The sequence below is a fragment of the Bos indicus genome, chromosome 9, assembly GCF_029378745.1.
Source record: "Bos indicus isolate NIAB-ARS_2022 breed Sahiwal x Tharparkar chromosome 9, NIAB-ARS_B.indTharparkar_mat_pri_1.0, whole genome shotgun sequence".
Lineage (NCBI taxonomy): Eukaryota > Metazoa > Chordata > Mammalia > Artiodactyla > Bovidae > Bos > Bos indicus.
In genome coordinates, this window is record NC_091768.1 from 82,044,693 (window position 1) to 82,059,624 (window position 14,932).

The 14,932-nt window shown below is 37.4% G+C and overlaps 1 protein-coding gene across 10 annotated transcripts in view; it reads left to right on the top strand.

Annotated features, from left to right (window-relative positions):
- Positions 1 to 14,932, top strand: part of UTRN (utrophin) — a 557,788-nt gene that overhangs the window by 240,001 nt on the left and 302,855 nt on the right. For all 10 annotated transcript variants that reach the window (XM_070795583.1, XM_070795587.1, XM_070795585.1 and 7 more), the window contains 4 exons: positions 2,273 to 2,423; positions 3,612 to 3,787; positions 12,119 to 12,254; positions 13,901 to 14,050. In XM_070795583.1, the coding sequence (XP_070651684.1) occupies positions 2,273 to 2,423; positions 3,612 to 3,787; positions 12,119 to 12,254; positions 13,901 to 14,050 (613 nt within the window). The remainder of the gene's footprint in view (positions 1 to 2,272; positions 2,424 to 3,611; positions 3,788 to 12,118; positions 12,255 to 13,900; positions 14,051 to 14,932) is intronic.

Consider the following 14,932-nt stretch of genomic DNA (forward strand, 5'->3'; position numbering starts at 1 on the left):
GTCTCTATGCTGTTTTGCCTATGAATTTTTTTTTAGTATTATTGGTCTGTGGCAAAAGATAAATACCTTGAAAATAATCAGATATCTTTCTTTGAGAACTCCTTTATGCCTCCTTTGCAATAATATGTGTTTGGGAGGGAATATATCAAGTTGGAATATTAGAGACAGTAAACTTACATGCTTCTGTTTCAAATACAAACCATAGATGGGGTAAGACTTATACTTTGAGTCCTGTGAGTTTCTGGAAGCCCATAGTCCTTCACAATTCCCTGCTGCCTCCCATATAAGCTGGCTGGATTAGAGAGTATGAGATAGTTCTTTGTATCCCATCTGAACATGGATCTCTCTGTCATTTTTTTTTTAATATAAAATCCGCAAGTATGATGCTTAGATTTATTTGGAATTTATGTTCTGTTTTGATGGTAATTATCTTTACTAAGTTTAACATTTCTATTCTCAGTCTTTAGATCTTTGGAACAGCCTTTCTAGCAATATTTTCTATTCACACTGCACCATCTCAGAAGTCAGAATTTATGTTTGCTATGTTTTTACAAATCATAGTGAAGATTATCTTAATATTTTCTCATCATGTTTTGTTTGAAGTGCTCTTATTTTTGACATGCCCAATAGAATGTTGTTTCCTTGTGGGCACTCAGCAAATATTAACTGAATTTTCAAAATGATTTTCATGGAAGAAGGAAACATAAACATTATTTAGCAGTTAGCAATGTTAGGGACCATTTTATTGCTTTTTAAAATATTATTATTACCTTTTTATTACAAACTATTTTGTATTGTCACTAAAATTTCTGAGATCTCTTCTAAACTTCTCCTGGTACTACTACTCTAAATAAAAAGGTAGACAGAAATGACATAGGGTCCCAAGCCAAGAAGGCTTTTCCACCTCATATTTATTTTATTTTGTCCCAGATACGACAAGCACTGGAGTCTGACTTTGTCTCATTTCTAACGAGTTAGGTTTGAATAGAAGTCTTAGTAGTCTTTGTCTCATTGCCTAACCTGAGCTTTGCAGCTTCTGCCATCTTGCTGTGTTCTGATCAGTGAGACACACCAGGTTAGTTACCGCACAGAGTATACATTAGTCTACTGCTGCTGCTGCTAAGTCTAGCGCAGCCATAATAAGATACTGCAGATGGCCTAAACAACAGATATTTATTTTCTCTCGGTTCTGGAGGCTGCAAGTCCAGGATCAAGGTACTAGCAGAGCTCAGTTTCTGGTGCGGCTTGTCTTCCTGGCTTGCAGATGGCCACCTTCTTGCTGTGTCCTTACATGTCTTTCCTCTGTGCTCTTGCAGAGAGAGAGACAGACAGACAGACAGTAGCAGAGACAGAAAGAGACACACAGAAAGAGATTTCTTATGTCTCTTTCTCTAATTAGGCCAACAGTCCTGTGGGATTAGTGACCGATACGACCTCATTTGGACTTCCCTGGTGGCTCAGATGGTAAAGAATACACCTGCAATGCAGGAGATATGGGTTCAATCCCTGGGTCAGGAAGATCCCCCCCGGAGAAGCAAATGGCAACCCACTCCAGTATTCTTGCCTGGGAATTCCCATGGCCAGAAGAGCCTGCTGGGCCACAGTCCCGGGGTCACAAAGAGTTGGACATGACTGAGAAAGTAACACTTATGATCTCATTTAACCTTAATTACCTCCCTAAACACCCTGTCTCCAAATATAGTCATGTTAAGGGTTAGGGCTTCAACATATGGATTTTGGTGGGGTACACAATTCAGTCTGTAGCACAGAGTTAATAGACTGCAAGGAAATTTTGAAGTGTTTTGGCCTTTAGCTTTTGTTCTAGCTGGGAACTAAGTGTTTTGGAAATAAAATACCCTAATTTTTTCCTAAGAGAATAAAGTAATTAATCATATTTTGCATTTCATGATATCTGAAATGTTAAGTGTTCAAAGTTGGGTGGATTAACATGCCTAAAGCTAATCTATCTTGATTTTCACAGCCAGAGATGCCTCTCTATTTAGTTAGAAAGCTGCCTAATGTGTGTGTCTGTGTGCATGAATGTGAGGGGGGAGGTATATGCAGATTGCTTGACTCTTGGTATGATGCATGTTTCTCTAAGAGGAATCATTAACAGTAATCCATTACGAAAACTGGGCTTACAGAGCAGTGAGCTGTGAATTCACTCATTTTGAAGCTTTCGGTTTAAATGAGATTTAAATTTCCTTCTTATAAAATCGCTTCTAGACGGTCCTGGAAAGTTTGGAAACCTATTTTGTTTGTTGTCCCTTAGTTATTTTGATAGGGCTGTGGAGGAATGGAGACAGTTCCACTGTGACCTTAATGACCTCACACACTGGATAACAGAAGCTGAAGAGTTACTGGCTGGTACTTTTGCTCCGGATGGTGGCCTGGACTTAGAGAAGGCCAGGATACATCAGCAGGTGAGTGCTTTCTGTAAAAGGCTGGGGATGTGCTGAAAACTTGGCTTATTTAGTATGCACCATTTAAGACAGGTTTTAAAAGGAGGGGCCTACAGTATTAATTTTTCAGGGGTATACAGACAATCTGTCATTTTTGTTCCAGTTCTAGTTTTCAGTTTTAAAAGTCTAAGAAAAAAAGTCTTTCAATTTAAATTAGGAATTTAAAGAAATTTAAATAAAAATACTTTTTAGTGAAAAATATGAAAACAATTTTATTTTTATATTCAAAACTTATAAAATTTTATACTCAAGACTCTATCAAGGACAAAAAGATATCTGTATACCTCACCTTTATTTTCTATAGTTAAACACTTAGAGATCTTACTTTTCTTTTTATCATTGATCATTATTATAAAAGTAAATTATTTTTGAGTTATATCAGGGCAGCTGCTCATGTAAGTCTAATTCAGTCTTGGGAAAATACAACACAATAGCTAAATCAGTTCTGCTGACAGTAATAGGACTTTAGAAATCATGGTTAAAATTTCAATTTACCCTTGTTGAGAATATTTTCTCTGTTATTAATTTTTAAAAATATATTTAATGTAGAAGGTTTATGAGGAGTTAGAGAATGCTTTTATTTTCTCATCAATATGTTAATACATTTTTCTTATTTTTAGGGTCGTAGAGAAGTAGTTAAATTTGACTTTAAAATATCCTTTCTTAATCCATTGCTTAAAAATTTACAGACCAGTGAAGCAATGTCTCAATAAAATGCACATTGAGATTTACTTACATATGGTAGGACATAATAAAATATGAGAGTAGAGGGTTTAAACAGTTTTTTAAGAGACACTTTCAAGCCCGTGTTTAGAGGACAAGGAATTCACTTTAATCAAGCATGATTGATGCTTATGTGTCAATATAAAAAGCTGTTATTTATTTTATGTTATTAGGCTGTTCTCTTTCACTGTATTTTGCCTGATGACATTCATAAGAGTGGGTTAGATTTCAAAGTAGATTTCATTTAATCTGTTGATTGAAATGTAATTAAAGTGTTAAAAATGTCTTTTTCGTATACATAAAGTATCTTTCCAGGGCTTTGTTTCTCTAACACTTATATCGACACCACTCCGTGAAAATGGATTCACTGCCTCAGAACAGTTTAATTTAGCAGTGGAGTTAATCTTGAGTGGTTCTCTGTTACAGGAACTCGAGGAGGGGATCAGCAGCCACCAGCCGAGTTTTGCAGCACTAAACAGAACGGGGGATGGGATTATACAGAAACTCTCCCCGACAGATGGAAGCTTCTTGAAGGACAAGCTGGCAGGTTTAAACCAACGCTGGGGTGCAATCGCTGCAGAAGTGAAGGATCGGCGACCAAGGTGATTAAGCCGTGATAACTCAAGGGCACGGGGTGAGGGTATTTGGGCAGAACCTTTTGAGATACAAGATGATGAGTTCCAAGTTCTTTCTATCATTTGATACTAGGGGGAGGGTATGGCTACTCCAGTATTCTTGCCTGGAGAATTCCATGGACCAAGGATCCTGGTGGGCTATAGTCCTTGGGGTTGCAGAGTCAGACACGACTGAGTGACTAACATTTTCACTTTTTGCTCTCACATTACAAGAGTTTTGTTGGCGTTTAAGACTTCCACTGTCCACGTTCTGTATTTTTGTGTTTTTCTATGTTTAAAAGGCCCACCATAGTCTAACTTTTCTACTCAGATATGTCAAAAAATCTTCATTCCTCTTTTTTTCTCACTGTTTATTATGACACAGCGACTTTGTGACAGGAATTTGAAGTAGGTGGAGGGACACTCTGGAATTTCTGGCTGAAGAAGGGGGTTTCAGGGCAAGCTTCTCCCTCCCTCTCTTCCTGACAGGGTCTTTGGGTCTTGATGAGGAATCTGTCTCACTGAGGAATTCCTGGTGTCTAAGGGTGCCCTGTGTCTTTCTACGTCAGTGCTGTGTACATAATGCAGTTCCTCATCTATATGACATAGTAAATATAACTTATTATTGTGTTTTTATGTCAGATTATGTTGCATTGCCCCACATATTAATACTAGGGTGTCTTCTGGTTGCAAACATGTTTGATGACCAATGAATATAATACTCAACATTGCACATATTATTTCATGTATTACTTTACCCTTATTTGAAATTATGTTTGAGACATTCAGGATTTAATGGATGATTCCTATTTTGCTTAATACATTTCACCTTGAGAGGGTGAGTTAATGGTAGTTTTCTTTTAAAATCTCCAAGATATTTTTTTCTGATAATTTTAACTCTGTAGATGATATATTATTTTAGTGATAAACTATTGTTTTGTTCAAGGCCAATCTAATACTTTATCAAGTTCAGTATTATAGCGTAACATAAAATATTGAACTTTGAGTATTTGGCTTGTGGCTACTTTTTAAAGGTTTATTCTCTTTTATTGTAAAAATAATACATGCTTGTTGCAAAAAGAGCTTTTGCCTACTTTAGAAAAATTTTTTATTTGTTTATTTATTTAAAATTTTTGGTTGTGCTGGGTCTTTGTTGTTCCTTGGCCAACTTTTCTCTAGCTGCAGCAAGCAGGGGCTACTCTCTAGTCGTAATGTGCAGGCTTTTTATTGTGGTGGCTTCTCTTGTTGCGGAGCACAGGCTCTAAGGACACACGGGCTTCAGTATTTGTGACTCGTGGGCTTCAGAGTGAGAGCTCAGTATTTGTGGCACGTGTACTTAGCTGCTCCATGGCATGTGGGATCTTCCTGGGCAATGGATGGAACTCATGTTCCCTGCATTGGCAGGTGGATTCTTTACCGCTGGACCACCAGGGCAGACCTGGCAACTGTTTATAAGCTAACATCATCTTTTATTTCGTGTGGTTTGGTAAAAGTCAAGTCATAGTTTGTGTGTCTTGACTGAGAGGTTGCCATGTGGCAAAGACAGGATTTGACCTCATTTAATCCAACAACACAAGAGAAGACTCTACACATGGACATCACCAGATGGTCAACACTGAAATTAGATTGATTATATTCTTTGCAACCAAAGGTGGAGAAGATCTATACAGTCAGCCAAAATAAGACTGCAAGCTGACTATGGCTCAGATCATGAACTCCTCATTGCCAAATTCAGACTTAAATTGAAGAAAGTAGGGAAAACCACTAGACCATTCAGGTATGACCTAAATCAAGTTCCTTAAGATTATACAGTGGAAGTGAGAAATAGATTTAAGGGACTAGATCTGATAGAGTGCCTGAAGAACTATGGAATGAGGTTTGTGACATTGTACAGGAGACAGGGATTAAGACCATACCCATGGAAGAGAAATGCAAAAAAGCAAAATGGCTGTCTGGGGAGGCCTTATAAGTACTCGTGAAAAGAAGAGAAGTGAAAAGCAAAGGAGAAAAGGAAAGATATAAGCATCTGAATGCAGAGTTCCAAAGAATAGCAAGAAGAGATAAGAAAACCTTCCTTAGCGATCAATGCAAAGAAATAGAGGAAAACACCAGAATGGGAAAGACTAGAGATTTCTTCGAGAAAATTAGAGACACCAAGGGAACATTTCATGCAAAGATGGGCTCGATAAAGGAGAGAAATGGTATGGACCTAACAGAAGAAGAAGATATTAAGAAGAGGTAGCAAGAATACACAAAAGAACTGTACAAAAAAGATCTTCACGACCCAGATAATCACGATAGTGTGATCACTGACCTAGAGCCAGACATCCTGGAATGTGAAGTCAAGTGGGCCTTAGAAAGCATCACTACAAACAAAGCTAGTGGAGGTGATGAAATTCCAGTTGAGCTATTTCAAATCCTGAAAGATGATGCTGTGAAAGTGCTGCACTCAACATGCCAGCAAATGTGGAAAACTCAACAGTGGCCACAGGACTGGAAAAGGTCAGTTTTCATTCCAGTCCCAAAGAAAGGCAATGCCAAAGAATGCTCAAACTACTGCACAATTGCACTCATCTCACATGCTAGTAAAGTAATGCTCAAAATTCTCCAAGCCAGGCTTCAGCAATACGTGAACCGTGAACTTCCAGATGTTCAAGCTGGTTTTAGAAAAGGTAGAGGAACCAGAGATCAAATTGACAACATCTGCTGGACCATTGAAAAAGGAAGAGAGTTCCAGAAAAACATCTATTTCTGCTTTATCAACTATGCCAAAGCCTTTGTGTGGATCACAATAAACTGTGGAAAATTCTGAAAGAGATGGGAGTACCAGACCACCTGTCCTGCCTCTTGAGAAACCTATATGCAGGTCAGGAAGCAACAGTTAGAACTGGACATGGAACAACAGACTGGTTCCAGATAGGAAAAGGAGTACGTCAAGGCTGTATATTGTCACCCTGCTTATTTAACTTACATGCAGAGTACATCATGAGAAACACTGGGCTGGAAGAAGAACACGCTGGAATCAAGATTACTGGGAGAAATATCAGTAACCTCAGATATGCAGATGACACCACCCTTATGGCAGAAAGGGAAGAGGAACTAAACAGCCTCTTGATGAAAGTGAAGGAGGAGAGTGAAAAAGTTGGCTTAAAGCTCAACATTCAGAAAACTAAGATCATGGCATATGGTCCCATCAGTTCATGGCAAATAGATGGGGAAACAGTGGGAACAGTGACAGACTTTATTTTTTTGGGCTCCAAAATCACTGCAGATGGTGATTGCAGCCATGAAATTAAAAGATGCTTACTCCTTGGAAGGAAAGTTATGACCAACCTAGATAGCATATTCAAAAGCAGAGATATTACTTTGCCAACAAAGGTCCGTCTAGTTAAGGCTATGGTTTTTCCAGTGGTCATGTATGGATGTGAGACTGTGAAGAAAGCAGAGCACTGAAGAATTGATGCTTTTGAACCGTGGTGTTGGAGAAGACTCTTGAGAGTCCCTTGGACTGCAAGGAGATCCAACCAGTCCATTCTGAAGGAGATCAGCCCTGGGTGTTCTTTGGAAGGAATGATGCTAAAGCTGAAACCCCAATACTTTGGCCACCTCGTGCGAAGAGTTGACTCATTGGAAAAGACTCTGATGCTGGGAGGGACTGGGGGCAGGAGGAGAAGGGGAAGACAGAGGATGAGATGGCTGGATGGCATCACTGACTCGATGGATGTGAGTCTGGGTGAACTCTGAGAGTTGGTGATGGACAGGGAGGCCTGGCGTGCTGCGATTCATGGGGTCGCAAAGAGTGGGACACAACTGAGTGACTGAACTGAACTGAATCCTGACAACTACCCTGTGACGGGGCTATTTAGATCCGTTGTACAGCTTTGGAAACTGAGGCTCAGAGTGGAGAAGTGAAGTATTAATAACTGTCCAGGGTCTCATAGAAAGTTAGTGACAGTACTTAATCTCATGAGTACTGTGCATGTAAAAGGTGGGTAGACCTCAGAGCTCTCTGGCTAATTTTCCTCCTCTGCGAATGAGAACTGGGGTATCTTCTCAGAGGAGTATCATGAGGATTAAAGGAGACACTTTTTGTAGAAAGCTTATGCCCTATCTATTCATACTAAGCACTCAGAAGATCTAGTTCTGTTATTGTAAGCTATCCTATGACTTATTCTCCAAGGATGGTATTGCTGTTTTGCCAATGATTGATTCAATGATTTGATCAGTATTTATGAACTTTGTGTTTAGCACAGGGGATACAAGTATGACTTGAACTCAGAGGGACTATGGTGAAGAAAATGTTTAAAGGAAAAAGTAATCTGATGTGATTAAAGGGTACATCATTATTATAAGAAGATAGTGTGTTGTCATAGACTCAGGGGTGATGGGCTGTGGAATTCAGACATGCAGTGGAGGGATCCTGAAGCTGGTGTTGAACCATTTATAGCAATTTCCTATAAATTCTTCTTAGGGATGGTCTTGAAAGGAAAAGGTACAGAACAGGCAAGGTGGGAGGCATGAAATAGTGTGGCTGAGTAAAAAATCTGTCAAGGTTGGAAGGTGAGAAGGGCTCAGGGGACGAGGGGCAGAGTGGGGAGTCCCATAGGATTTTATGTGTCATGCTAATGAGTTGGCACTGCCAGGAGATCAAACCAGTCAATCCTAAAGGAAATCAGTCCTGAATATTCATTGGAAGGACTGATGCTGAAGTTGAAGCTCTAATACTTTGGCCACCTGATGTGAAGAACTGACTCCTTAGAAAAGACCCTAATGCTGGGAAAGATTGAAGGCAGGAGGAGAAGGGGACTACAGAAGATGAAATGGTTGGATGGCATCACCAACTTGATGGACATGAGTCTGAGCAAACTCTGGGAGTTGGTGATAGACAGGGAAGCCTGGCCTGCTGCAGTCTCAGTTCAGTTCAGTTCAGTTCAGTCACTCAGTCATGTCCGACTCTTTGCGACCCCATGAATTGCAGCACACCAGGCCTCCCTGTCCATCACCAACTCCCAGAGTTCTCTCAAACTCACATCCGTCGAGTCGGTGATGCCATCCAGCCATCTCATCCTCTGTCATTCCCTTCTCCTCCTGCCCCCAATCCCTCCCAGCATCAGGGTCTTTTCCAATGAGTCAACTCTTCTCATGAGGTGGCCAAAGTACTGGAGTTTCAGCTTTAGCATCATTCCTTCCAAAGAACACCCAGGGCTGATCTTTAGAATGGACTGGTTGGATCTCCTTGTAGTCCAAGGGACTCTCAAGAGTCTTCTCCAACATCACAGTTCAAAAGCATCAATTCTTCAGTACTCAGCTTTCTTCACAGTCCAACTCTCATATCCATACATGACTACTGGAAAAACCATAGCCTTGACTAGACAGACCTTTGTTGGCAAAGTAATGTCTCTGCTTTTGAATATCTATCTAGGTTGGTCATAACTTTCCTTCCAAGGAGTAAGCGTCTTTTAATTTCATGGCTGCAATCACCATCTGCAGTGATTTTGGAGCCCAGAAAAATAAAGTCTGACACTGTTTCCACTGTTTCCCCATCTATTTGCCATGAAGTGATGGGACCAGATGCCATGATCTTAGCTTTCTGAATGTTGAGCTTTAAGCCAACTTTTTCACTCTCCTCTTTCACTTTCATCAAGAGGCTGTTTAGTTCCTCTTCCCTTTCTGCCATAAGGGTGGTGTCATCTGCATATCTGAGGTTATTGATATTTCTCTCAGCAATCTTGATTCCAGCTTGTGCTTCTTCCAGCCCAACCTTTCTCATGATGTACTCTGCAGATAAGTTAAATAAGCAGGGTGACAACATACAGCCCTGACGTACTCCTTTTCTTATTTGGAACCAGTCTGTTGTTCCATGTCCAGTTCTAACTGTTGCTTCCTGACCTGTATACAGATTTCTCAAGAGGCAGATCAGGTGGTCTGGTCTTCTTAAGGAAAAAGATGTACTTGCTGGTATGGTATTAGCAATAACTGTAGAAATTTCCCTAATCAATTTCAAATGGATCTCTGTGGAATGTGATAATTATTGCTTCTTGGACTGACATGGTGAAGCTAAAAGAGGCTCGACTCATTTTTTTGAGAAGAGGAAAGAATAATGAATCTCTTCTCCAGCATCTTGTAACTAAAGCAGTATTTGTTTTCATAAATTCACATTTAACTTTAGGTTTGAATTTGTCTTAAATTGGGGCCACCTTGCAATTTTATGGGCTTATTATGTGTACTGTTATTACTCATTGAGAAATAGCACACAGCTCAATTTATTTTTGTATTGAGTGTCTGTTATTAAATATTTGCACAGTTCAGCAACTTGTGTTATTCCTTAATGAGTAATTGTTATCTACTGTTTGAACATGAATTTATAACTTGTTTTTACTTAGTGATAACATTTAAAATGTAGATTATATTTAGCTAGTTTGCAGATGAAAATTTTGTGTGACTCAAATATGTCTTATTGAAATTACTTGATAATGTTAGTTTTCGTCATAGATATATTTTCAAAATAATACATTAGTTGTGATTATGAAACCCTGGGAATTTAAATTGCTACTTTTTTTTAAAACACAAGGTCAATAGTAATATTTTAATTGTTTTTACAGTTGTTATTTAAAAACTCTTCGATACAGAGGGTGAATTACCTGTTTGGGTTCTGATAGTCTAAACAATTCATATATAGCTTTATTTATTTATTTAAATCTTGAAGCAGTGTTCTCTCATGATGAATACTTAAAAATGAAAACTTATGATCCTGTGGAGTTTAGTTTCTAAGTCGTGTCTGACACTTGCAACCTCTTAGCCTAGCCCCCTAGGCTCCTCTGTCCATGAGATTTTCCAGGCAAGCATACCAGAGTGGGTTGCCATTTCCTTCACCAGTGCCTCTTTCCAACCCAGTGATCGAACCCTGGTCTCCTGCATTGCAGGCAGATTCTTTACGAACTGAGCTACTGGGGAAAGATGTGATTCTGTAGTGATTATCATTAATTTTTTAAAATTAAAGGTTATTTACAATGTTGTGTTAGTTTCAGGTGTACCACAAAAGTGATTCAGTTATACATATACAAATATATCTATTCTTTTTAGATTCTTGTCTCTTATAGGTTATTACAAAATACTGAATATAGTTCCCTGTGCTACACAGTAGGTCCTTGTTGGTTGTCTATTTTATATATGGTAGTGTGTATATGTTCATCCCAAACACCTAATTTATTCCTCCCCCTTTCCCTTATTAGATTTTTAAACATTAAAATACTCTCCTTCAAATATCACTGACTCTCTATTAAATATATAAGATTTATTTAGCATTTTATCTATACGTATTGCATCATTGTGTTAGGTGTATTTGTGATTAAAAAGAAAAAATTATAGCCATAAAAATGTAAATTCTTATTAAGGATGACATAATGTAATTCATTTAAAAAAATTGCATTCTATTTTTAAGCCAGCAGCTAATAGCTGGAGCTATAGAAGTGATACCACCACCAAGTTCTAAATAGCTTTCAAACTCTTTCTTCAAGATACATAATCTTGTTTGTCAAATGAGTTCTAATCATACTCTCATCTTTTGACAGATGGTTTATATAATTATAAACGTTATTCTTATAACATTAAAAGATGTAATTAAGGCAGTTCCTTTTTTATATTCATATGACTATTTCCTTATGTCCTTTAAAACTTTGGCTTTGTTTTTTCTAAACCCTTTTTTGTAACTTGGTGCTATATTCAAATATAATACTTATTTTAATGAGCTCATCAAATTCCCGTTTTTCTTGTCTTTCCTAATATTTCTAAAAATTTCCCATTTTTGGTATCTTGCCTTGTTCTTGCTCTTTCTTTCCTATGAATAAAGTAGAGTAATAGTTGCCCCCTAATGTGAATGTCATATAATGATACCTTTCTATCTCCATGGAGTACTCAAAGAGAATTATGTATTTTTCCTTATTATTTTAGATAAAGACATTTTTCATGTTTTCTTTTTAAAGCCTCCATTATGCTGTACGGTGGTGTCTAGCTTTAAAAAGTCCTTTGTATTAAATTTCTACATAGTTTTTATGATGAAGAAAGACACCATTTTTTAGTTTCAATATTTTTTAATTTAATGAAGGAAGAAATCTTATTCTTATATTTGCATATAACCTTGCAAAATGTATACATTACTATTAATACTCATTTAAAAATATATGTTAAAATAATTGATACATATTAAGATAATTATTTTTTTGTGTGTGACATATTTAGTCAGAATATCCAATGCAGATATATAATGTTCTAGTTAATTTGTTAATTTTCTCAATATTTTTTAATAATTTGTCCTTTTAGGTTGAAAGGAGAAAGTAAGCAGGTGATGGACTATAGAAAAAGACTAGATGAGATTATCTGTTGGTTAACAAAGGCTGAGAATGTTGTACAAAAAAGATCAACCACTGAACTGGAAGAAAACCTGCAAGAATTAACAGTAAGTGATTTATTTGTCTCTATATTTGCTGATGCTTTTTTGATGCATGAACATTTACACTAAAAATAAGATATTGGATGACTAAATAAGAAAAGGGGAAGAAGCTTTGTATTTGTGGTAAGACTGGTGAACTTTAAAGAGGAATATACATATATACATTTTTTAATTTTAAAGAGCAACTGTTATTTCATCATTGCAGAGGCAAAGCTTCATTCATGTAAAAGTGATGTCATGTGGGTCTAAGTATTGGACCAAAGGATTTTAGAATATTTTAAACAGACATCAGCATTTTAGAATATAATAATTCTGTGAAGTATAGTTTTTTCCTTTTGGATTTAGAAGAGTATTAATTACTGATTACTATCTATAAAATGAGGAGAAGGCAATGGCAACCCACTCCAGTACTCTTGCCTGGAAAATCCCATGGACGGAGGAGCCTGGAAGGCTGCAGTCCATGGGGTCGCTGAGGGTCGGACACGACTGAGCGACTTCACTTTCACTTTTCACTTTCATGCATTGGAGAAGGAAATGGCAACCCACTCCAGTGTTCTTGCCTGGAGAAACCCAGGGATGGGGGAGCCTGGTGAACTGTCTATGGGGTTGCACAGAATCGGACACGACTGAAGTGACTTAGCAGCAGCAGCAGCAGCAGCAGCAGCAGCAGGATCTATAAAATGAGTTCTACAAGAAGACTCCAAGTGACTGGAGAGTTACTGCAGTTTATTATGGTCTTATTGTCACAGTTGTATTAATTAAAGTTTCTTTGTTGATCTGCAACCCGCAAGAATTGTTTAAAATTGTATAGGTATACAACATGTAAAAATACATAAAGGTATATAGGTATGTTATAATAATATACCCAAATTTCCATACATTTTTATATCCACAAACTTTATATTTTGTGTGTTAAGAATTAAAGTACTTGTAGAGCAATAAGCAAAATGTGCTCACATTTTTATTAAACAAAAGAAATTGTGTGCGAGTATAGATGCATACACATGTGTGCAATAAGGAATATCTAAAATGATACCCACTAATCTCATTAGAGATTTTGTCTAAAGGAATATGATTGAGGTATTTGGGGAAAGACAATGTTAATACTGATGAAAAATATATGGCAAGTGGTTATTAAGTTTTCATTTCAAAATCTGACAAATATATAATAAGTTTGTGTTTATTATAAAAATTTTAGTAGTTTCCTTGGAATATGCCTTTTGTAAACAATTTGGGGTCAGTCACAAGGGTTAGGACAGTATATTGGGATAGGTAGACATGCATGCATAAAATGCTTCCATTGTTTCTGGGGATTTTTGGCCTTTTGTTAGAATAAACACCATTTTTATTTTTTATCTAAGAACAGAATATTAAGTTGTCAAGATAAATATGATTTTATATGACCCTGTTAAGAGGTGCAGGTTGGGAGTAGTAATTCATGTTCACACAGTGCTTCCTGGAAGTGGGAGTTCATTCCCGAATTAGTTACAGTTTGTTAATATCAATTCAGGTTTCTTAGAAGTTTATTTTCCATTTAAGAAATTAAAGGTGCACATTTATAGGACTATTTCCCATAGAGATTTCTAACACAGTTCTTGATCTTTCGCTGGTATGACAACCTTTTAACCATACCTCTCTTCTGACTCCCTTAGGACTTAACCCAGGAGATGGATGTACAAGCTGAGAAACTCAAGTGGTTGAATAGAACTGAATTGGAAATGCTTTCAGATAAAAGTCTGAGTTTACATGAAAGAGAAAAAGTTTCAGAGAGCTTAAGAACTGTAAATTCGTCATGGAATAAGGTGTGCCTTAAGAATTACTGTGATACCTTTTTCATGTTTATTGATTTTGTTCTCAAAGAAGTGGGATTATACAACTGTTTTAAGTATACCCAAATATGGGCACATTTTACTAATGCTTACTAGTATTGATAATTATGTTTTTTTCATCTGTCATAGATGGAAGCTTATGTTCTCAAAGAATATTTATTTCACATGGGATTTTTTGGCATAGAAGATTTTATATGTTATATACTATATTGAATAATGAGTGTATATTAGAATTAGGCAATAAAATGCTAATAATTATGCTCTGAAAAATGAAAGCCTTAAAATAACTTTGTGATGTTGCATGTGACTTTTCATATATATAGATTTATTTTAAATGGTTTTATTCATTCAGCATGTATTTACTAGGTCCCATCACTTCATGGGAAATACGTGGGGAAACAGTGGAAACAGTGTCAGATTTTATTTTTGGGGGCTCCAAAATCACTGCAGATGGTGATTACAGCCATAAAATTAAAAGACGCTTACTCCTTGAAAGGAAAGTTATGACCAACCTAGATAGCATATTGAAAAGCAGAGACATTACTTTGCCAACAAAGGTTCGTCTAGTCAAGGCTATGGTTTTTCCTGTGGTAATGTATGGATGTGAGAGTTGGACTGTGAAGAAGGCTGAGTGCCGAAGAATTGATGCTTTTGAACTATGGTGTTGGAGAAGACTCAAGAGTCCCATGGACTGTAAAGAGATCCAACCAGGCCATCCTAAGGGACATCAGTCCTGGGTGTTCATTGAAAGGACTGATGTTGAGGCTGAAACTCCAATACTTTGGCTACTTCATGCGAAGAGTTGACTCATTGGAAAAGACCCTGATGCTGGGAGGGATTGGGGGCAGGAGGAGA